This window comes from Oncorhynchus nerka, linkage group LG14 (genome assembly GCF_034236695.1).
Source record: "Oncorhynchus nerka isolate Pitt River linkage group LG14, Oner_Uvic_2.0, whole genome shotgun sequence".
Lineage (NCBI taxonomy): Eukaryota > Metazoa > Chordata > Actinopteri > Salmoniformes > Salmonidae > Oncorhynchus > Oncorhynchus nerka.
The window spans coordinates 97,861,528-97,885,210 of NC_088409.1; the positions used below are offsets into that span (position 1 = coordinate 97,861,528).

At 46.0% G+C, this 23,683-nt stretch overlaps 1 protein-coding gene across 3 annotated transcripts in view; it reads left to right on the forward strand.

The window, feature by feature from the left end:
• Nucleotides 1-23,683, forward strand: part of urb1 (URB1 ribosome biogenesis homolog) — an 85,717-nt gene that overhangs the window by 24,401 nt on the left and 37,633 nt on the right. For all 3 annotated transcript variants that reach the window (XM_065000595.1, XM_065000593.1, XM_065000594.1), the window contains 6 exons: nucleotides 4,902-5,072; nucleotides 16,774-16,973; nucleotides 17,146-17,364; nucleotides 18,321-18,746; nucleotides 19,374-20,262; nucleotides 20,614-20,824. In XM_065000595.1, coding sequence (XP_064856667.1) covers nucleotides 4,902-5,072; nucleotides 16,774-16,973; nucleotides 17,146-17,364; nucleotides 18,321-18,746; nucleotides 19,374-20,262; nucleotides 20,614-20,824 — 2,116 coding nt within the window. The remainder of the gene's footprint in view (nucleotides 1-4,901; nucleotides 5,073-16,773; nucleotides 16,974-17,145; nucleotides 17,365-18,320; nucleotides 18,747-19,373; nucleotides 20,263-20,613; nucleotides 20,825-23,683) is intronic.

Genomic DNA, 23,683 nt, shown 5'->3' on the forward strand with positions numbered 1-23,683 from the left:
AGTTGGTGACTCCTACATCATCCCCATGTCACATAGACAGTTGGTGACTCCTACATCATCCCCATGTCACATAGACAGTTGGTGACTCCTACATCATCCCCATGTCACATAGACAGTTGGTGACTCCTACATCATCCCCATGTCACATAGACAGTTGGTGACTCCTACATCATCCCCATGTCACATAGACAGTTGGTGACTCCTACATCATCCCCATGTCACACAGACAGTTGGTGACTCCTACATCATCCCCATGTCACATAGACGGTTGGTGACTCCTACATCATCCCCATGTCACATAGACAGTTGGTGACTCCTACATCATCCCCATGTCACATAGACAGTTGGTGACTCCTACATCATCCCCATGTCACATAGACAGTTGGTGACTCCTACATCATCCCCATGTCACATAGACAGTTGGTGACTCCTACATCATCCCCATCTCACACACAGACGGTTGGTGACTCCTACATCATCCCCATGTCACATAGACGGTTGGTGACTCCTACCTCATCCCCATGTCACATAGACAGTTGGTGACTCCTACATCATCCCCATGTCACATAGACGGTTGGTGACTCCTACATCATCCCCATGTCACATAGACAGTTGGTGACTCCTACATCATCCCCATGTCACATAGACAGTTGGTGACTCCTACATCATCCCCATGTCACACATAGACGGTTGGTGACTCCTACATCATCCCCATGTCACACATAGACGGTTGGTGACTCCTACATCATCCCCATGTCACATAGACGGTTGGTGACTCCTACATCATCCCCATGTCACATAGACAGTTGGTGACTCCTACATCATCCCCATCTCACACACAGACGGTTGGTGACTCCTACATCATCCCCACGTCACATAGACGGTTGGTGACTCCTACCTCATCCCCATGTCACATAGACAGTTGGTGACTCCTACATCATCCCCATGTCACATAGACAGTTGGTGACTCCTACCTCATCCCCATGTCACATAGACAGTTGGTGACTCCTACATCATCCCCATGTCACATAGACAGTTGGTGACTCCTACATCATCCCCATGTCACATAGACAGTTGGTGACTCCTACATCATCCCCATGTCACATAGACAGTTGGTGACTCCTACATCATCCCCATGTCACATAGACAGTTGGTGACTCCTACATCATCCCCATGTCACATAGACAGTTGGTGACTCCTACATCATCCCCATGTCACATAGACAGTTGGTGACTCCTACATCATCCCCATGTCACACAGACAGTTGGTGACTCCTACATCATCCCCATGTCACATAGACGGTTGGTGACTCCTACATCATCCCCATGTCACATAGACAGTTGGTGACTCCTACATCATCCCCATGTCACATAGACAGTTGGTGACTCCTACATCATCCCCATGTCACACAGACAGTACTGTGAAAAGGTTATTGTATATTGTTGATACTAAATATTATCAGATCTTCAACCAACACCTAATATTAGATTAAGGGAACCTGAGTTTACAAATAAGAAGAAAATAATAATATTTATATATTTATTTAACAAAGTTATGCAACACCCAATTCCCCTGTGTGAAAAAGGAATTGCCCCCTTACACTCAATGACTGGTTGTACCACCTTTTGGCTATTTTGACTCATCTGTCCATAGAACATTCTCCCAAGAGTATTGATGATGATCCTGGTGCTTGTTTTGGATGACATGTGTCCCATTTTATGTCTGGCCAGAACCAAACACTGCATTCCACAGTAAGAACCTTATTCCAAAGGTCAAACATGCTGGTGGTTGTGTGATGGTCTGGGGGATGCTTTGCTGCCTCAGGACCTGGACGACTTGCCTTGATACCATAGCAACCATGGAATCCCGATCAGTATCGGTGAATTCTACAGGAGAATGTCAGGCCGTCGGTCTGTGAGCTGAAGTGTAGCTGAGTCATTGCCTTGATACCATAGCAACCATGGAATCCCGATCAGTATCGGTGAATTCTACAGGAGAATGTCAGGCCGTCGGTCTGTGAGCTGAAGTGTAGCGGAGTCATTGCCTTGATACCATAGCAACCATGGAATCCTGATCAGTATCGGTGAATTCTAATCCCGGAGAATGTGTCAGGCCGTCGGTCTGTGAGCTGAAGTGTAGCTGAGTCATTGCCTTGATACCATAGCAACCATGGAATCCTGATCAGTATCGGTGAATTCTACAGGAGAATGTCAGGCCGTCGGTGTGTGAGCTGAAGTGTAGCTGAGTCATTGCCTTGATACCATAGCAACCATGGAATCCCGAAGTATCCTACAGGAGAATGTCAGGCCGTCGGTCTGTGAGCTGAATTCTGAGTCATTGCCTTGAGAATGGAATCAGGTCGTGTCAGGTCTCTGTGAGCTGAAGTGTAGCTGAGTCACGCAGCAAGACAATAATCCAAAAACACACAATCAAGTCTATATGAAAATGGTTAAAAAGCAACAAATTTGAAGTTTTGGAATGGCCTAGTCAAAGTCCAGACCTAAACCCAATTGAGAAACAGAAATGCCTGATTTACATAAGTATTCAGACCCTTTGCTATGAGACTCGAATTTGAGCTCAAGTTTATCCTGTGTCCATTGATCATCCTTGAGATGTTTCTACAATTTGATTAAATTGATTGGACATGATTTGGAAAGGCACACACCTGTCTATTTAAGGTCCCACAGTTGACAGTGAATGTCAAGCCATGAGGTTGAAGGAATTGTGTCGAGGCACAGATCTGGGGAAGGGCACCAAAATATTTCTGCAGCATTGAAGGTCCCCAAGAACACAGTGGCCTCCATCATTCTTAAATGGAAGTTTGGAACCATCAAGACTCTTCCTAGAGCTGGCCGCCCGGCCAAACTGAGCAATTGGTGGAGAAAGATCTTGGTGACCAAGAACCCGATGGTCACTCTGATAGATCTCCAGAGTTAATCTGTGGAGTTGGTTGTCCTTCTGGAAGGTTCTCCCATCTCTGCAGCACCACAATCAGGTCTTTATGGTAGAGTGGCCAGATGGAAACCACTCATCAGGCACCTAAAGGACTCTGACCATGAGAAACAAGATTCTCTGGTCTGATGAATCCAAGATTGAAGTCTTTGGCCTCAATGCCAAGCGTCACGTCTGGTGGAAACCTGGCCCCATCCCTATGGTGAAGTATGGTGGTGGCAGCATGCTGTGTTTCAGTGACAGGGACTGGGAGACTAGTCAGGATCGAGGGAAAGATGAACGGAGCAAAGTGCAGAGAGATCCTTGATGAAAACCTGCTCCAGAGCGCTCAGGACCTCAGACTGGGGTGAAGGTTCACCTTCTAACAGGACAACGACCCTAAGCACACAGCCAAGACAACACAGGAGTGGCTTCGGGACACGTCCTTGATTGGCCCAGCCAGAGCCCGGACTTGAACCTGATCGAACATCTCTGGATAGACCTGAAAATTGCTGCACAGCAACGCTCCCCATCCAACCTGACAGATCTTGAGAGGATCTGCAGAGAAGAATGGGAGAAACTCCCCAAATACAGGTGTGCCAAGCTTATAGCGTCAAACCCAAGAAGACTTGAGGCTGTAATCGCTGCCAAAGGTGCTTCAACAAAGTACTGAGTAAAGGGTCTGAATACTTACGTAAATGTCATATTTCCATATTTTTTTATATTTTTTATTGTGATGTCATTATGGGGCATTGTGATGTCATTACGGGGCATTGTGATGTCATTACGGGGCATTGTGATGTCATTACGGGGTATTGTGATGTCATTACGGGGCATTGTGATGTCATTACGGGGCATTGTGATGTCATTATGGGGTATTGTGATGTCATTATGGTGTATTGTGATGTCATTTTAGGGTATTGTGATGTCATTTTAGGGTATTGTGATGTCATTATGGGGTTCTTGTGTGTAGATTGATGAGGGGGGAAAAACCTATTTGAATTAATTTCAGAATAAGGCGAGAACAAAATGTGTGAAAGTCAGGGGTCTGAATACTTTCTGAATGCTCTGTAACTTTATCAATTAAATGAAGTATACATGTTTCTTATTCGTTAACTCAGGTTCCATTTGTCTAACATTCAGTATCAAAAATATCAAAACATTTAGAAAATCGTCAAGGGGCAAATAGTTTTTCATGTTGGTGATTACTACATACATACTACAGTACATCTCCATTTCATGCCTGTTATCTTCCACGGTTCTTTCCATTCTCCTTCGACCTCTCATCAACGAGTTGGTTTCCACCCACAGGACTGCCGCTGACTGGATGTTTGTTTGTTTATCCCACCGTTCTCTGTAAACCCTAGACGTTGTTGTGTGTGTGAAAAGCCCAGGAGGCCGTTTCTGAGCTACTGGAACCTGGCACCGACAATGCCACGCTCAAATTCGCTTAGGTCACTCATTTAGCCCGTTTCAACGTTCAATGGAACAGTAACTGAATGTCTTGATGCCTGTCTGCCTGCTTTATATAGGAAGCCACGACCACGTGACTCACTGTCTGTAGGAGCGAACCATTTTGGTGACAGGGTGGTGTACCTAATATACTGGCCACCGAGTGTGTGTGCGTGCGTGCTCTATCCATGCCGGCTTTCGCACGCTACCTGAGACATGAAACAGATGGGTGGGACATACAACCTGGCGCCAATTTATTCATGCTCATTTTGCCTAAATGGATCATGGAAACATTTTATTCAACACCTAGGTTTTAAAAAAAGAAAGAAAGAAAATAATTGACACGACAGTTAATTCGAAACGCACCATAGCAGGCAATTATTATCGTATGTATTTTCTATGTGAACTTCCTAAAATGTCGACCCCCAAAAAAAATCACTGTATAAGTTAATGGAAACATAGCTAGTGAAGACAAAGCCTTGGCCTGGTGGGAAACATTGTGCTGCTTGTATCTCTAGACGTTCTGGACATGGTTGATGTGATCATGGAGGGCAGCGAGGGGGAGACGGAGGAGCTGGGCCCGGCGCTTAGTGATGACCTCATCCTCCAGACCTTCCCTTTCAGTGCCGTGGTACCTGCTGTCCTGGAGGCCAGGAACAAACTACCTGCTACCTACAGAACGGAGAAAGGTAAACTACTAAAAGTCTGGCTGGCGGGCTGTCTGGCTGGCGGGCTGTCTGTCTGGCGGGCTTTCTGGTGGGCTTTCTGGCTGGCAGACTGTCTGGCTGGCGGACTGTCTGGCTGGCGGACTGTCTGTGGCTCGTTCAAACACTCAAAGCCTTGTTTGTGTGTATTCATAGATGTGTATAATGTAATGTTGTGTATTTGACCCTAGGGGAGGGTGTATAATGTTTTGTATTTGACCCTAGGGGAGGGTATGTAATGTTGTGTATTTGACCCTAGGGGAGGGTGTATAATGTTTTGTATTTGACCCTAGGGGAGGGTGTATAATGTTTTGTATTTGACCCTAGGGGAGGGTGTGTAATGTTGTGTATTTGACCCTAGGGGAGGGTGTGTAATGTTGTGTATTTGACCCTAGGGGAGGGTATGTAATGTTGTGTATTTGACCCTAGGGGAGGGTATGTAATGTTTTGTATTTGACCCTAGGGGAGGGTATGTAATGTTGTGTATTTGACCCTAGGGGAGGGTATGTAATGTTTTGTATTTGACCCTAGGGAGGGTATGTAATGTTGTGTATTTGACCCTAGGGGAGGGTATGTAATGTTTTGTATTTGACCCTAGGGGAGGGTATGTAATGTTGTGTATTTGACCCTAGGGGAGGGTGTATAATGTTTTGTATTTGACCCTAGGGGAGGGTATGTAATGTTGTGTATTTGACCCTAGGGGAGGGTGTATAATGTTGTGTATTCATAGATGTGTATAATATAATGTTGTGTATTTGACCCTAGGGGAGGGTATGTAATGTTGTGTATTTGACCCTAGGGGAGGGTGTATAATGTTTTGTATTTGACCCTAGGGGAGGGTATGTAATGTTGTGTATTTGACCCTAGGGGAGGGTATGTAATGTTGTGTATTTGACCCTAGGGGAGGGTGTATAATGTTGTGTATTTGACCCTAGGGGAGGGTATGTAATGTTTTGTATTTGACCCTAGGGGAGGGTGTATAATGTTTTGTATTTGACCCTAGGGGAGGGTGTATAATGTTTTGTATTTGACCCTAGGGGAGGGTATGTAATGTTGTGTATTTGACCCTAGGGGAGGGTATGTAATGTTGTGTATTTGACCCTAGGGGAGGGTATGTAATGTTGTGTATTTGACCCTAGGGGAGGGTATGTTTTGTTGTGTATTTGACTCTAGGGGAGGGTATGTAATGTTGTGTATTTGACCCTAGGGGAGGGTGTATAATGTTGTGTATTTGACCCTAGGGGAGGGTGTATAATGTTTTGTATTTGACCCTAGGGGAGGGTGTATAATGTTTTGTATTTGACCCTAGGGGAGGGTGTATAATGTTTTGTATTTGACCCTAGGGGAGGGTATGTAATGTTGTGTATTTGACCCTAGGGGAGGGTGTATAATGTTGTGTATTTGACCCTAGGGGAGGGTGTATAATGTTTTGTATTTGACCCTAGGGGAGGGTGTGTAATGTTTTGTTGTGTATTTGACCCTAGGGGAGGGTGTATAATGTTTTGTATTTGACCCTAGGGGAGGGTGTGTAATGTTTTGTTGTGTATTTGACCCTAGGGGAGGGTGTATAATGTTGTGTATTTGACCCTAGGGGAGGGTGTATAATGTTTTGTATTTGACCCTAGGGGAGGGTGTGTAATGTTTTGTTGTGTATTTGACCCTTGGGGAGGGTATGTAATGTTTTGTATTTGACCCTAGGGGAGGGTGTGTAATGTTTTGTTGTGTATTTGACCCTAGGGGAGGGTATGTAATGTTTTGTATTTGACCCTAGGGGAGGGTGTGTAATGTTTTGTTGTGTATTTGACCCTAGGGGAGGGTGTGTAATGTTTTGTTGTGTATTTGACCCTAGGGGAGGGTATGTAATGTTGTGTATTTGACCCTAGGGGAGGGTATGTAATGTTTTGTATTTGACCCTAGGGGAGGGTATGTAATGTTGTGTATTTGACCCTAGGGGAGGGTATGTAATGTTTTGTATTTGACCCTAGGGGAGGGTATGTAATGTTGTGTATTTGACCCTAGGGGAGGGTGTATAATGTTTTGTATTTGACCCTAGGGGAGGGTATGTAATGTTTTGTATTTGACCCTAGGGGAGGGTATGTAATGTTGTGTATTTGACCCTAGGGGAGGGTGTATAATGTTTTGTTGTGTATTTGACCCTAGGGGAGGGTGTATAATGTTGTGTATTTGACCCTAGGGGAGGGTGTATAATGTTTTGTATTTGACCCTAGGGGAGGGTATGTAATGTTGTCTATTTGACCCTAGGGGAGGGTGTATAATGTTTTGTATTTGACCCTAGGGGAGGGTGTGTAATGTTTTGTTGTGTATTTGACCCTAGGGGAGGGTATGTAATGTTGTGTATTTGACCCTAGGGGAGGGTATGTAATGTTGTGTATTTGACCCTAGGGGAGGGTGTATAATGTTGTGTATTTGACCCTAGGGGAGGGTGTATAATGTTTTGTATTTGATCCTAGGGGAGGGTGTATAATGTTTTGTATTTGACCCTAGGGGAGGGTGTATAATGTTTTGTATTTGACCCTAGGGGAGGGTATGTAATGTTTTGTATTTGACCCTAGGGGAGGGTATGTAATGTTGTGTATTTGACCCTAGGGGAGGGTGTATAATGTTTTGTATTTGACCCTAGGGGAGGGTGTGTAATGTTGTGTATTTGACCCTAGGGGAGGGTGTATAATGTTTTGTTGTGTATTTGACCCTAGGGGAGGGTGTATAATGTTTTGTTGTGTATTTGACCCTAGGGGAGGGTGTATAATGTTTTGTATTTGACCCTAGGGGAGGGTGTGTAATGTTGTGTATTTGACCCTAGGGGAGGGTGTGTAATGTTGTGTATTTGACCCTAGGGGAGGGTGTGTAATGTTGTGTATTTGACCCTAGGGGAGGGTGTATAATGTTGTGTATTTGACCCTAGGGGAGGGTGTGTAATGTTTTGTTGTGTATTTGACCCTAGGGGAGGGTATGTAATGTTTTGTATTTGACCCTAGGGGAGGGTGTATAATGTTTTGTATTTGACCCTAGGGGAGGGTGTATAATGTTGTGTATTTGACCCTAGGGGAGGGTGTATAATGTTGTGTATTTGACCCTAGGGGAGGGTATGTAATGTTTTGTTGTGTATTTGACCCTAGGGGAGGGTATGTAATGTTTTGTTGTGTATTTGACCCTAGGGGAGGGTGTGTAATGTTTTGTTGTGTATTTGACCCTAGGGGAGGGTGTAATGTTTTGTTGTGTATTTGACCTAGGGGAGGGTGTATAATGTTTTGTATTTGACCCTAGGGGAGGGTGTGTAATGTTTTGTTGTGTATTTGACCCTAGGGGAGGGTGTGTAATGTTTTGTTGTGTATTTGACCCTAGGGGAGGGTGTGTAATGTTGTGTATTTGACCCTAGGGGAGGGTGTATAATGTTGTGTATTTGACCCTAGGGGAGGGTGTGTAATGTTTTGTTGTGTATTTGACCCTAGGGGAGGGTATGTAATGTTGTGTATTTGACCCTAGGGGAGGGTGTATAATGTTGTGTATTTGACCCTAGGGGAGGGTATGTAATGTTTTGTATTTGACCCTAGGGGAGGGTGTATAATGTTGTGTATTTGACCCTAGGGGAGGTTGTGTTGTGTATTTGACCCTAGGGGAGGGTATGTAATGTTGTGTATTTGACCCTAGGGGAGGGTGTGTAATGTTTTGTTGTGTATTTGACCCTAGGGGAGGGTGTATAATGTTGTGTATTTGACCCTAGGGGAGGGTGTGTAATGTTTTGTTGTGTATTTGACCCTAGGGGAGGGTGTGTAATGTTTTGTTGTGTATTTGACCCTAGGGGAGGGTATGTAATGTTGTGTATTTGACCCTAGGGGAGGGTGTATAATGTTTTGTTGTGTATTTGACCCTAGGGGAGGGTGTGTAATGTTTTGTTGTGTATTTGACCCTAGGGGAGGGTGTATAATGTTTTGTATTTGACCCTAGGGGAGGGTGTGTAATGTTTTGTTGTGTATTTGACCCTAGGGGAGGGTGTATAATGTTTTGTTGTGTATTTGACCCTAGGGGAGGGTGTATAATGTTTTGTATTTGACCCTAGGGGAGGGTGTATAATGTTTTGTTGTGTATTTGACCCTAGGGGAGGGTGTATAATGTTGTGTATTTGACCCTAGGGGAGGGTGTATAATGTTGTGTATTTGACCCTAGGGGAGGGTGTATAATGTTGTGTATTTGACCCTAGGGGAGGGTATGTAATGTTTTGTTGTGTATTTGACCCTAGGGGAGGGTGTATAATGTTGTGTATTTGACCCTAGGGGAGGGTGTATAATGTTGTGTATTTGACCCTAGGGGAGGGTGTATAATGTTGTGTATTTGACCCTAGGGGAGGGTGTATAATGTTGTGTATTTGACCCTAGGGGAGGGTATGTAATGTTGTGTATTTGACCCTAGGGGAGGGTGTATAATGTTGTGTATTTGACCCTAGGGGAGGGTATGTAATGTTGTGTATTTGACCCTAGGGGAGGGTATGTAATGTTGTGTATTTGACCCTAGGGGAGGGTATGTAATGTTGTGTATTTGACCCTAGGGGAGGGTGTGTAATGTTGTGTATTTGACCCTAGGGGAGGGTATGTAATGTTTTGTATTTGACCCTAGGGGAGGGTATGTAATGTTGTGTATTTGACCCTAGGGGAGGGTATGTAATGTTGTGTATTTGACCCTAGGGGAGGGTATGTAATGTTGTGTATTTGACCCTAGGGGAGGGTATGTAATGTTGTGTATTTGACCCTAGGGGAGGGTATGTAATGTTTTGTATTTGACCCTAGGGGAGGGTGTATAATGTTTTGTTGTGTATTTGACCCTAGGGGAGGGTGTATAATGTTTTGTTGTGTATTTGACCCTAGGGGAGGGTGTATAATGTTTTGTATTTGACCCTAGGGGAGGGTGTGTAATGTTGTGTATTTGACCCTAGGGGAGGGTGTGTAATGTTGTGTATTTGACCCTAGGGGAGGGTGTGTAATGTTGTGTATTTGACCCTAGGGGAGGGTGTATAATGTTGTGTATTTGACCCTAGGGGAGGGTGTGTAATGTTTTGTTGTGTATTTGACCCTAGGGGAGGGTATGTAATGTTTTGTATTTGACCCTAGGGGAGGGTGTATAATGTTTTGTATTTGACCCTAGGGGAGGGTGTATAATGTTGTGTATTTGACCCTAGGGGAGGGTGTATAATGTTGTGTATTTGACCCTAGGGGAGGGTATGTAATGTTTTGTTGTGTATTTGACCCTAGGGGAGGGTGTGTAATGTTTTGTTGTGTATTTGACCCTAGGGGAGGGTGTGTAATGTTTTGTTGTGTATTTGACCCTAGGGGAGGGTGTATAATGTTTTGTATTTGACCCTAGGGGAGGGTGTGTAATGTTTTGTTGTGTATTTGACCCTAGGGGAGGGTGTGTAATGTTTTGTTGTGTATTTGACCCTAGGGGAGGGTGTGTAATGTTGTGTATTTGACCCTAGGGGAGGGTGTATAATGTTGTGTATTTGACCCTAGGGGAGGGTGTGTAATGTTTTGTTGTGTATTTGACCCTAGGGGAGGGTATGTAATGTTGTGTATTTGACCCTAGGGGAGGGTGTATAATGTTGTGTATTTGACCCTAGGGGAGGGTATGTAATGTTGTGTATTTGACCCTAGGGGAGGGTGTATAATGTTGTGTATTTGACCCTAGGGGAGGGTATGTAATGTTGTGTATTTGACCCTAGGGGAGGGTATGTAATGTTGTGTATTTGACCCTAGGGGAGGGTGTGTAATGTTTTGTTGTGTATTTGACCCTAGGGGAGGGTGTATAATGTTGTGTATTTGACCCTAGGGGAGGGTGTGTAATGTTTTGTTGTGTATTTGACCCTAGGGGAGGGTGTGTAATGTTTTGTTGTGTATTTGACCCTAGGGGAGGGTATGTAATGTTGTGTATTTGACCCTAGGGGAGGGTGTGTAATGTTTTGTTGTGTATTTGACCCTAGGGGAGGGTGTGTAATGTTTTGTTGTGTATTTGACCCTAGGGGAGGGTGTATAATGTTTTGTATTTGACCCTAGGGGAGGGTGTATAATGTTTTGTTGTGTATTTGACCCTAGGGGAGGGTGTATAATGTTTTGTTGTGTATTTGACCCTAGGGGAGGGTGTATAATGTTTTGTATTTGACCCTAGGGGAGGGTGTATAATGTTTTGTTGTGTATTTGACCCTAGGGGAGGGTGTATAATGTTGTGTATTTGACCCTAGGGGAGGGTGTATAATGTTGTGTATTTGACCCTAGGGGAGGGTGTATAATGTTGTGTATTTGACCCTAGGGGAGGGTATGTAATGTTTTGTTGTGTATTTGACCCTAGGGAGGGTGTATAATGTTGTGTATTTGACCCTAGGGGAGGTGTGTATATGTTGTGTATTTGACCCTAGGGGAGGGTGTATAATGTTGTGTATTTGACCCTAGGGGAGGGTGTATAATGTTGTGTATTTGACCCTAGGGGAGGGTATGTAATGTTGTGTATTTGACCCTAGGGAGGTGTATAATGTTGTGTATTTGACCCTAGGGGAGGGTATGTAATGTTGTGTATTTGACCCTAGGGAGGGTATGTAATGTTGTGTATTTGACCCTAGGGGAGGGTATGTAATGTTGTGTATTTGACCCTAGGGGAGGGTGTGTAATGTTGTGTATTTGACCCTAGGGGAGGGTATGTAATGTTTTGTATTTGACCCTAGGGGAGGGTATGTAATGTTGTGTATTTGACCCTAGGGGAGGGTATGTAATGTTGTGTATTTGACCCTAGGGGAGGGTATGTAATGTTGTGTATTTGACCCTAGGGGAGGGTATGTAATGTTGTGTATTTGACCCTAGGGGAGGGTATGTAATGTTGTGTATTTGACCCTAGGGGAGGGTATGTAATGTTGTGTATTTGACCCTAGGGGAGGGTATGTAATGTTGTGTATTTGACCCTAGGGGAGGGTATGTAATGTTGTGTATTTGACCCTAGGGGAGGGTGTATAATGTTGTGTATTTGACCCTAGGGGAGGGTGTGTAATGTTGTGTATTTGACCCTAGGGGAGGGTATGTAATGTTGTGTATTTGACCCTAGGGGAGGGTGTATAATGTTGTGTATTTGACCCTAGGGGAGGGTGTGTAATGTTGTGTATTTGACCCTAGGGGAGGGTGTGTAATGTTGTGTATTTGACCCTAGGGGAGGGTATGTAATGTTGTGTATTTGACCCTAGGGGAGGGTGTGTAATGTTGTGTATTTGACCCTAGGGGAGGGTGTATAATGTTGTGTATTTGACCCTAGGGGAGGGTGTATAATGTTTTGTATTTGACCCTAGGGGAGGGTGTATAATGTTGTGTATTTGACCCTAGGGGAGGGTATGTAATGTTGTGTATTTGACCCTAGGGGAGGGTGTATAATGTTGTGTATTTGACCCTAGGGGAGGGTGTATAATGTTGTGTATTTGACCCTAGGGGAGGGTATGTAATGTTGTGTATTTGACCCTAGGGGAGGGTGTATAATGTTTTGTTGTGTATTTGACCCTAGGGGAGGGTGTATAATGTTGTGTATTTGACCCTAGGGGAGGGTATGTAATGTTGTGTATTTGACCCTAGGGGAGGGTGTGTAATGTTGTGTATTTGACCCTAGGGGAGGGTGTGTAATGTTGTGTATTTGACCCTAGGGGAGGGTATGTAATGTTGTGTATTTGACCCTAGGGGAGGGTGTGTAATGTTGTGTATTTGACCCTAGGGGAGGGTGTATAATGTTGTGTATTTGACCCTAGGGGAGGGTGTATAATGTTTTGTATTTGACCCTAGGGGAGGGTGTGTAATGTTGTGTATTTGACCCTAGGGGAGGGTGTATAATGTTGTGTATTTGACCCTAGGGGAGGGTGTATAATGTTGTGTATTTGACCCTAGGGGAGGGTATGTAATGTTTTGTTGTGTATTTGACCCTAGGGGAGGGTGTATAATGTTGTGTATTTGACCCTAGGGGAGGGTGTATAATGTTGTGTATTTGACCCTAGGGGAGGGTGTATAATGTTGTGTATTTGACCCTAGGGGAGGGTGTATAATGTTGTGTATTTGACCCTAGGGGAGGGTATGTAATGTTGTGTATTTGACCCTAGGGGAGGGTGTATAATGTTGTGTATTTGACCCTAGGGGAGGGTATGTAATGTTGTGTATTTGACCCTAGGGGAGGGTATGTAATGTTGTGTATTTGACCCTAGGGGAGGGTATGTAATGTTGTGTATTTGACCCTAGGGGAGGGTGTGTAATGTTGTGTATTTGACCCTAGGGGAGGGTATGTAATGTTTTGTATTTGACCCTAGGGGAGGGTGTATAATGTTGTGTATTTGACCCTAGGGGAGGGTGTATAATGTTTTGTATTTGACCCTAGGGGAGGGTGTATAATGTTGTGTATTTGACCCTAGGGGAGGGTATGTAATGTTGTGTATTTGACCCTAGGGGAGGGTGTATAATGTTGTGTATTTGACCCTAGGGGAGGGTGTATAATGTTGTGTATTTGACCCTAGGGGAGGGTATGTAATGTTGTGTATTTGACCCTAGGGGAGGGTGTATAATGTTTTGTTGTGTATTTGACCCTAGGGGAGGGTGTATAATGTTGTGTATTTGACCCTAGGGGAGGGTATGTAATGTTGTGTATTTGACCCTAGGGGAGGGTGTGTAATGTTGTGTATTTGACCCTAGGGGAGGGTGTGTAATGTTGTGTATTTGACCCTAGGGGAGGGTATGTAATGTTGTGTATTTGACCCTAGGGGAGGGTGTGTAATGTTGTGTATTTGACCCTAGGGGAGGGTGTATAATGTTGTGTATTTGACCCTAGGGGAGGGTGTATAATGTTTTGTATTTGACCCTAGGGGAGGGTATGTAATGTTGTGTATTTGACCCTAGGGGAGGGTGTATAATGTTGTGTATTTGACCCTAGGGGAGGGTGTATAATGTTGTGTATTTGACCCTAGGGAGGGTATGTAATGTTTTGTTGTGTATTTGACCCTAGGGGAGGGTGTATAATGTTGTGTATTTGACCCTAGGGGAGGGTGTATAATGTTGTGTATTTGACCCTAGGGGAGGGTGTATAATGTTGTGTATTTGACCCTAGGGGAGGGTGTATAATGTTGTGTATTTGACCCTAGGGGAGGGTATGTAATGTTGTGTATTTGACCCTAGGGGAGGGTGTATAATGTTGTGTATTTGACCCTAGGGGAGGGTATGTAATGTTGTGTATTTGACCCTAGGGGAGGGTATGTAATGTTGTGTATTTGACCCTAGGGGAGGGTATGTAATGTTGTGTATTTGACCCTAGGGGAGGGTGTGTAATGTTGTGTATTTGACCCTAGGGGAGGGTATGTAATGTTTTGTATTTGACCCTAGGGGAGGGTATGTAATGTTGTGTATTTGACCCTAGGGAGGGTATGTAATGTTGTGTATTTGACCCTAGGGGAGGGTATGTAATGTTGTGTATTTGACCCTAGGGAGGGTATGTAATGTTGTGTATTTGACCCTAGGGAGGGTGTGTAATGTTGTGTATTTGACCCTAGGGGAGGGTATGTAATGTTGTGTATTTGACCCTAGGGAGGGTATGTAATGTTGTGTATTTGACCCTAGGGGAGGGTATGTAATGTTGTGTATTTGACCCTAGGGAGGGTGTATAATGTTGTGTATTTGACCCTAGGGGAGGGTGTGTAATGTTGTGTATTTGACCCTAGGGGAGGGTATGTAATGTTGTGTATTTGACCCTAGGGGAGGGTGTATAATGTTGTGTATTTGACCCTAGGGGAGGGTGTGTAATGTTGTGTATTTGACCCTAGGGGAGGGTGTGTAATGTTGTGTATTTGACCCTAGGGGAGGGTATGTAATGTTGTGTATTTGACCCTAGGGGAGGGTGTGTAATGTTGTGTATTTGACCCTAGGGGAGGGTGTATAATGTTGTGTATTTGACCCTAGGGGAGGGTGTATAATGTTTTGTATTTGACCCTAGGGGAGGGTGTATAATGTTGTGTATTTGACCCTAGGGGAGGGTATGTAATGTTGTGTATTTGACCCTAGGGGAGGGTGTATAATGTTTTGTTGTGTATTTGACCCTAGGGGAGGGTGTGTAATGTTGTGTATTTGACCCTAGGGGAGGGTGTATAATGTTGTGTATTTGACCCTAGGGGAGGGTGTATAATGTTGTGTATTTGACCCTAGGGGAGGGTATGTAATGTTGTGTATTTGACCCTAGGGGAGGGTGTATAATGTTTTGTTGTGTATTTGACCCTAGGGGAGGGTGTATAATGTTGTGTATTTGACCCTAGGGGAGGGTATGTAATGTTGTGTATTTGACCCTAGGGGAGGGTGTGTAATGTTGTGTATTTGACCCTAGGGGAGGGTGTGTAATGTTGTGTATTTGACCCTAGGGGAGGGTATGTAATGTTGTGTATTTGACCCTAGGGGAGGGTGTGTAATGTTGTGTATTTGACCCTAGGGGAGGGTGTATAATGTTGTGTATTTGACCCTAGGGAGGGTGTATAATGTTTTGTATTTGACCCTAGGGGAGGGTGTATAATGTTGTGTATTTGACCCTAGGGAGGGTATGTAATGTTGTGTATTTGACCCTAGGGGAGGGTGTATAATGTTTTGTTGTGTATTTGACCCTAGGGGAGGGTGTGTAATGTTGTGTATTTGACCCTAGGGGAGGGTGTATAATGTTGTGTATTTGACCCTAGGGGAGGGTGTATAATGTTGTGTATTTGACCCTAGGGGAGGGTATGTAATGTTGTGTATTTGACCCTAGGGGAGGGTGTATAATGTTTTGTTGTGTATTTGACCCTAGGGGAGGGTGTGTAATGTTGTGTATTTGACCCTAGGGGAGGGTGTATAATGTTTTGTATTTGACCCTAGGGGAGGGTGTATAATGTTGTGTATTTGACCCTAGGGGAGGGTATGTAATGTTGTGTATTTGACCCTAGGGGAGGGTGTATAATGTTGTGTATTTGACCCTAGGGGAGGGTATGTAATGTTGTGTATTTGACCCTAGGGGAGGGTGTATAATGTTGTGTATTTGACCCTAGGGGAGGGTGTATAATGTTGTGTATTTGACCCTAGGGGAGGGTGTATAATGTTGTGTATTTGACCCTAGGGGAGGGTGTATAATGTTGTGTATTTGACCCTAGGGGAGGGTGTATAATGTTGTGTATTTGACCCTAGGGGAGGGTAAGTAATGTTGTGTATTTGACCCTAGGGGAGGGTATGTTTTGTTGTGTATTTGACCCTAGGGGAGGGTATGTAATGTTGTGTATTTGACCCTAGGGGAGGGTGTATAATGTTGTGTATTTGACCCTAGGGGAGGGTGTGTAATGTTGTGTATTTGACCCTAGGGGAGGGTGTATAATGTTGTGTATTTGACCCTAGGGGAGGGTGTGTAATGTTGTGTATTTGACCCTAGGGGAGGGTATGTAATGTTGTGTATTTGACCCTAGGGGAGGGTGTATAATGTTGTGTATTTGACCCTAGGGGAGGGTGTGTAATGTTGTGTATTTGACCCTAGGGGAGGGTATGTAATGTTGTGTATTTGACCCTAGGGGAGGGTATGTAATGTTGTGTATTTGACCCTAGGGGAGGGTGTATAATGTTGTGTATTTGACCCTAGGGGAGGGTATGTAATGTTGTGTTGTGTATTTGAGGTGTAATATACGACTACATGGCAACAGTCCTGTGTGACGTGCTCCACTGCCAGAGAGACCCTCTGCCCCTCAGCCTGGCTCTTCTACAGTACGACAAAGAGCTGAACTCCTCTGAAGATCCTGGGCCCCCCCATCACTCCATCGTTCACCTACATCACTACTACACAACATGGCTGCCCCAACAGGCCCGGGAACCTCTGGTCAGAACACTTCCCTCTCATCTCGATCATACAGATATAACTGTTATTTATCATGTTCATAATAAGGTTATCGGTAAAGTGTTGTTATTATTTAATGGTGCTAATTACAACGACGATATTATTATGTGTCCACAACCAACCTCCTGTTCGATCGTCTCCCTCTGTCCGATAGTTCCAGTCCTGTGAAAGCCCTTTCCATGTCTCTCCTAGTCCTGTGACCTTCACTGGTCTACTGAAGACGGCCTACACCCAGGGGGCCTCTGCCCTGCTAGAAGACTCCTTTCGACGGAGACTGGAGAAGAGTCTGGTCACTATGGAGATGGCAGAGTATCCCGTTGCAGCCAGGCAGATCCTACTGTACATCAGAACCACTGTGGACAACTTCAGCATGGTACGGAGAAACACTCACCTAACCTGTATGAGCGCTGCTTTATCGAGCCGCATCTACCATGACTATCTCCTAACACGTTGTCTCCTGTCTCCTCTCTCTCCTAACACGATGTCTCCTCTCCTAACACGATGTCTCCTGTCTCTCCACCTCTCCTAACACGATGTCTCCTGTCTCTCCACCTCTCCTAACACGATGTCTCCTGTCTCTCCACCTCTCCTAACACGATGTCTCCTGTCTCCTGTCTCTCCACCTCTCCTAACACGTTGTCTCCTGTCTCTCCACCTCTCCTAACACGATGTCTCCTGTCTCTCCACCTCTCCTAACACGATGTCTCCTGTCTCTCCACCTCTCCTAACACGTTGTCTCCTGTCTCTCCACCTCTCCTAACACGTTGTCTCCTGTCTCTCCACCTCTCCTAACACGTTGTCTCCTGTCTCTCCACCTCTCCTAACACGATGGCTCCTGTCTCTCCACCTCTCCTAACACGATGTCTCCTGTCTCTTCACCTCTCCTAACACGTTGTCTCCGGTCTCTCCACCTCTCCTAACACGTTGTCTCCTGTCTCTCCACCTGTCCTAACACGTTGTCTCCGGTCTCTCCACCTCTCCTAACACGTTGTCTCCGGTCTCTCCACCTCTCCTAACACGATGTCTCCTGTCTCTCCACCTGTCCTAACACGTTGTCTCCGGTCTCTCCACCTCTCCTAACACGTTGTCTCCTGTCTCTCCACCTCTCCTAACACGATGTCTCCTGTCTCTCCACCTCTCCTAACACGTTGTCTCCGGTCTCTCCACCTCTCCTAACACGTTGTCTCCGGTCTCTCCACCTCTCCTAACACGATGTCTCCTGTCTCTCCACCTGTCCTAACACGTTGTCTCCGGTCTCTCCACCTCTCCTAACACGTTGTCTCCTGTCTCTCCACCTCTCCTAACACGTTGTCTCCTCTCTCTCCACAGTTGTCTATAGACACAGGGCTGCTGGAGCTCAATGTCCTAATGGGAGTTCTCCAGGGGCTGGTGTTGAGGCTTCAGAGCCCACAGGAACCAACTGAGGAAACGGAGGCAGAGCCCATGGTCGAAGGAGAGACTGAGCCCATGGTCGAAGGAGAGACTGAGCCCATGGTCGAAGGAGAGACTGAGCCCATGGTCGAAGGAGAGACTGAGCCCATGGTCGCTGATCAGAAGGCAGCGGAGACGGCAGAAACCATGGCTGTGGATCCCAAGGTGGCGGCGGAGACGGAGCCTATAGCTATGGACCAGGACACAGCCACTGTAGTAGATCCAGCCAAGGCAGCAGAACCCAAAGCTGTGGACCTCCTGAATGGATCAGAGCTCTTCCTGGAGGTCAACCCGTCTTCTGAAGCAGAGGACGACCACAGCCTGGTAGGTCCCAGTAGCCCTTTTACCCGAGGTAGTATACCAGATATATAGTAGTCAGAATTCCAACGGAGGACCAAGGAGGACAAAGACTCCGCGTCCTTCGTCAGGGAGTCTTCGTACCATATCAAAAAGAAAGGAGGACTAAGACTCCGTGGCCTTCGTCAGGAAGTCTTCGTACCAATATCAAAAAGAAAGGAGGACTAAGACTCCGTGGCCTTCGTCAGGAAGTCTTCGTACCATATCAAAAAGAAAGGAGGACAAAGACTCCGTGGCCTTCGTCAGGGAGTCTTCGTACCAATATCAAAAAGAAAGGAGGACTAAGACTCCGTGGCCTTCGTCAGGGAGTCTTCGTACCAATATCAAAAAGAAAGGAGGACTAAGACTCCGTGGCCTTCGTCAGGGAGTCTTCGTACCAATATCAAAAAGAAAGGAGGACTAAGACTCCGTGGCCTTCGTCAGGAAGTCTTCGTGACAAATAGAGTTGTAGCCTTGTTCCTCTTTGTTTACTGTAGCTCGATAACTTATCCCTGGTGGATTTGGGATATTTCTCCTTGACTTTTTGTTCTGGTGATATACTGTATCCTTTTCCCTGACCTGTGTGTGTGTGTGTGTGTGTGTGTGTGTGTGTAGGTGGTGTTGTCAGTGCTGAGTTCCATCCTGAAGCACCCGTGTATCGAGCAGTGGTTCCTGTCTCTGGAGTTGTCCTCTGTCCCTCCTACCTCCCTCAACCCCGTCAGGCTGAAGCGGCTGTGTGCTCAACTGTCTGACTGCATCCTGGGTCTATTACAGTCCTCTGCCTCCGTCCTTCGACCCCTGAACTCCCTCCATCTCCTCTCCCCTTACCTAGAGGCTGTATCAAGGGCTCTGCTCAGAGAACTGGGGGAGACTGGGGAGAGGAGGGAGACCGACAAGGAGTCCCGGCCTGTGAGAGCCTTCATGGCCTTGCATGCCTACATGGAACCCTCTCTCCTCCAGGAGCTGGTCTCTTCCCTTCTCCTCCTCCCCAAGGAGACCCTCATCACCCTGGGGGAGGGTGACTGGGAGGGAGAGGAGGACAGAGAGAAGAGCCCCAGAGCAGCAGAGCTCAGTGTCTACGGACGCACGGCTCTACAGGTCCTCACTGAGACCACCTCCTCCTCCGACGCCTCTTCATCCGGCTCCCCTATCCTCCTCCTCTCCCAGGCCCACCTCCAAGGCCTGGCCACCCTGCTCCTCTCCTGCTCCAGCCCATCTCTGGAGACCTTCCTCCTGCAGGCCCTGAGGACCCAGCCAGGCAACGCTAAACTCCTCCACACTGACATCCTGCTCCACTGTCTCCAGGGGCCTCTTACTGCAGCCACCCAGGCCCTCGGGGTAGCTCTGCTGCAGAACTGCTCTGCTCACAGGCTCTGCTTCGAGGTGTGGTGCCTGCAGCCGCAGCACCTGGAGACACTGGCAGACCGGACGGAGACATTCCTACCGCTGGTCAACAGTTACCTGCAGACTGCAGCCAGAGAGGACCCCGCCAGGCCTAAAGACGGTAGGTGGTCGTGGTCTCGTCTGCTGTGTCAAACTCATTGTTACCGTATTTATGTTAGACTGGCAGCTGTCGGGGGTCTGTCGGGTCTGTCAGGGGGTCTGTCAGGTCTGTCTGTCAGGGGGGGGGGGGGGGGTCTTTCAGGGGGTCTGTCAGGGGGTCTTTCAGGGGGGTCTTTCAGGGGGTCTTTCAGTCTGTCAGGGGGTCTGTCGGGTCTGTCAGTGGGGGTCTGTCAGGGGGGTCTGAATCCTAACTTCCACTTAGTTAGTCTCTCATTGACATTTAATGCTTGACTTAAGAAGTGAAAGTGCATGTTTGGTTCTTAACTATCACAGTCACCATGTTGTCCCACAGTTCAGACAGCGGTGCTGAAGGCCCTGAAGAAGGCCCTGTTCCCCAGGCTGAGCCTCTCTGTGCTGGGCCAGGAGACAGGGGAGGCCCTGGGGGCTGTGGAGGCTGTGGAGGCTCTGTCTAGTCTGGTTAGACTGACAGCTAAGGTCAAGGACATCAGAGAGCTCATCGCCTCCCTGCCTGCTGCCCTGCAGAAACTAGACGGCTTTGAGAGGTAATATGTCTGTACAAGTATTACCTCAGTAAAACACAGCCGAATTCAACAGGTGTAGTAGACCTTACTTTGAAATGTTTACTTACAAGACCAACAATACAAAAATATTTACGAATTAACCAAAGTAAAAAATGTAAGAGAAAAATAAAATGACAATAGCGAGGCTATATACAGGGGGTACCGGTACAGAGTCAGTGTGCAGGGGTACAGGTTAGTAATGAGACTATATACAGGGGTACAGGTTAGTAATGAGACTATATACAGGGGGTACAGGTTAGTAATGAGACTATATACAGGGGTACAGGTTAGTAATGAGACTATATACAGGGGGTACCGGTACCGAGTCAGTGTGCAGGGGTACAGGTTAGTAATGAGACTATACACAGGGGTACAGGTTAGTAATGAGACTATATACAGGGGGTACAGGTTAGTAATGAGACTATACACAGGGGTACAGGTTAGTAATGAGACTATATACAGGGGTACAGGTTAGTAATGAGACTATATACAGGGGGTACAGGTTAGTAATGAGACTATATACAGGGGGTATAGGTTAGTAATGAGACTATATACAGGGGCTACAGGTTAGTAATGAGACTATATACAGGGGGTACAGGTTAGTAATGAGACTATATACAGGGGTACAGGTTAGTAATGAGACTACATACAGGGGGTACAGGTTAGTAATGAGATTATATACAGGGGGTACAGGTTAGTAATGAGACTATATACAGGGGTACAGGTTATTAATGAGACTATATACAGGGGGTACAGGTTAGTAATGAGACTATATACAGGGGGTACAGGTTAGTAATGAGACTATATACAGGGGTACAGGTTAGTAATGAGACTACATACAGGGGGTACAGGTTAGTAATGAGGCTATATACAGGGGTACAGGTTAGTAATGAGACTATATACAAGGGGTACAGGTTAGTAATGAGACTATATACAGGGGGTACAGGTTAGTAATGAGACTATATACGGGGTACAGGTCAGTAATTAGACTATATACATGGGTACAGGTCAGTAATGAGACTATATACAGGGGGTACAGGTTAGTAATGAGGCTATATACAGGGGTACAGGTCAGTAATTAGACTATATACATTACATTTACATTTAAGTCATTTAGCAGACGCTCTTATCCAGAGCGACTTACAAGGGGTACAGTTTAGTAATGAGACTATATACAGGGGGTACCGGTACCGAGTCAATTTGCAGGGGTACAGGTTAGTAATGAGACTATATACAGGGGTACAGGTTAGTAATGAGACTATATACAGGGGTGCAGGTTAGTAATGAGACTATATACAGGGGTACAGGTCAGTAATGAGACTATATACAGGGGGTACAGGTTAGTAATGAGACTACATACAGGGGTACAGGTTAGTAATGAGGCTATATACAGGTTAGTAATGAGACTATATACAGGGGTACAGGTTAGTAATGAGACTACATACAGGGGGTACAGGTTAGTAATGAGACTATATACAGGGGGCACCGGTTAGTAATGAGGCTATATACAGGGGTACAGGTTCGTAATGAGACTATATACAGGGGTACAGGTTAGTAATGATGCTACATACAGGGGGTACAGGTTAGTAATGAGGCTATATACAGGGGGTACAGGTTAGTAATGAGACTATATACAGGGGGTACAGGTTAGTAATGAGACTATATACAGGTTAGTAATGAGACTATATACAGGTTAGTAATGAGACTATATACAGGGGTACAGGTTAGTAATGAGACTATATACAGGGGGTACAGGTTAATAATGAGACTATAGTCAGGGGGTACAGGTTAGTAATGAGACTATATACAGGGGGTACCGGTTAGTAATGAGGCTATATACAGGGGGTACCGGTTAGTAATGAGGCTATATACAGGGGGTACAGGTTAGTAATGAGACTATACACAGGGGTACAGGTTAGTAATGAGACTATACACAGGGGTACAGGTTAGTAATGAGGCTATATACAGGGGGTACATGTTAGTAATGAGACTACATACAGGGGGTACAGGTTAGTAATGAGACTATATACATTTACATTTTACATTTAAGTCATTTAGCAGACGCTCTTATCCAGAGCGACTTACAAATTGGTGCTTTCACCTTATGACATCCAGTGGAACAGCCACTTTACAATAGTGCATCTAGGTCTTTTAAGGGGGGAGAAGGATTACTTTATCCTATCCTAGGTATTCCTTAAAGAGGTGGGGTTTCAGGTGTCTCCGGAAGGTGGTGATTGACTCCGCTGTCCTGGCGTCGTGAGGGAGTTTGTTCCACCATTGGGGGCCAGAGCAGCGAACAGTTTTGACTGGGCTGAGCGGGAACTGTACTTCCTCAGTGGTAGGGAGGCGAGCAGGCCAGAGGTGGATGAACGAGTGCCCTTGTTTGGGTGTAGGGCCTGATCAGAGCCTGGAGGTAGTGAGGTGCCGTTCCCCTCACAGCTCCGTAGGCAAGCACCATGGTCTTGTAGCGGATGCGAGTTCAACTGGAAGCCAGTGGAGAGAGCGGAGGAGCGTTGACGTGAGAGAACTTGGGAAGGTTGAACACCAGACGGGCTGCGGCGTTCTGGATGAGTTGTAGGGGTTTAATGGCACAGGCAGGGAGCCCAGCCAACAGCGAGTTGCAGTAATCCAGACGGGAGATGACAAGTGCCTGGATTAGGACCTGCGCCGCTTCCTGTGTGAGGCAGGGTCGTACTCTGCGGATGTTGTAGAGCATGAACCTACAGGAACGGGCCACCGCCTTGATGTTATTTGAGAACGACAGGGTGTTGTCCAGGATCACGCCAAGGTTCTTAGCGCTCTGGGACGAGGACACAATGGAGTTGTCAACCGTGATGGCGA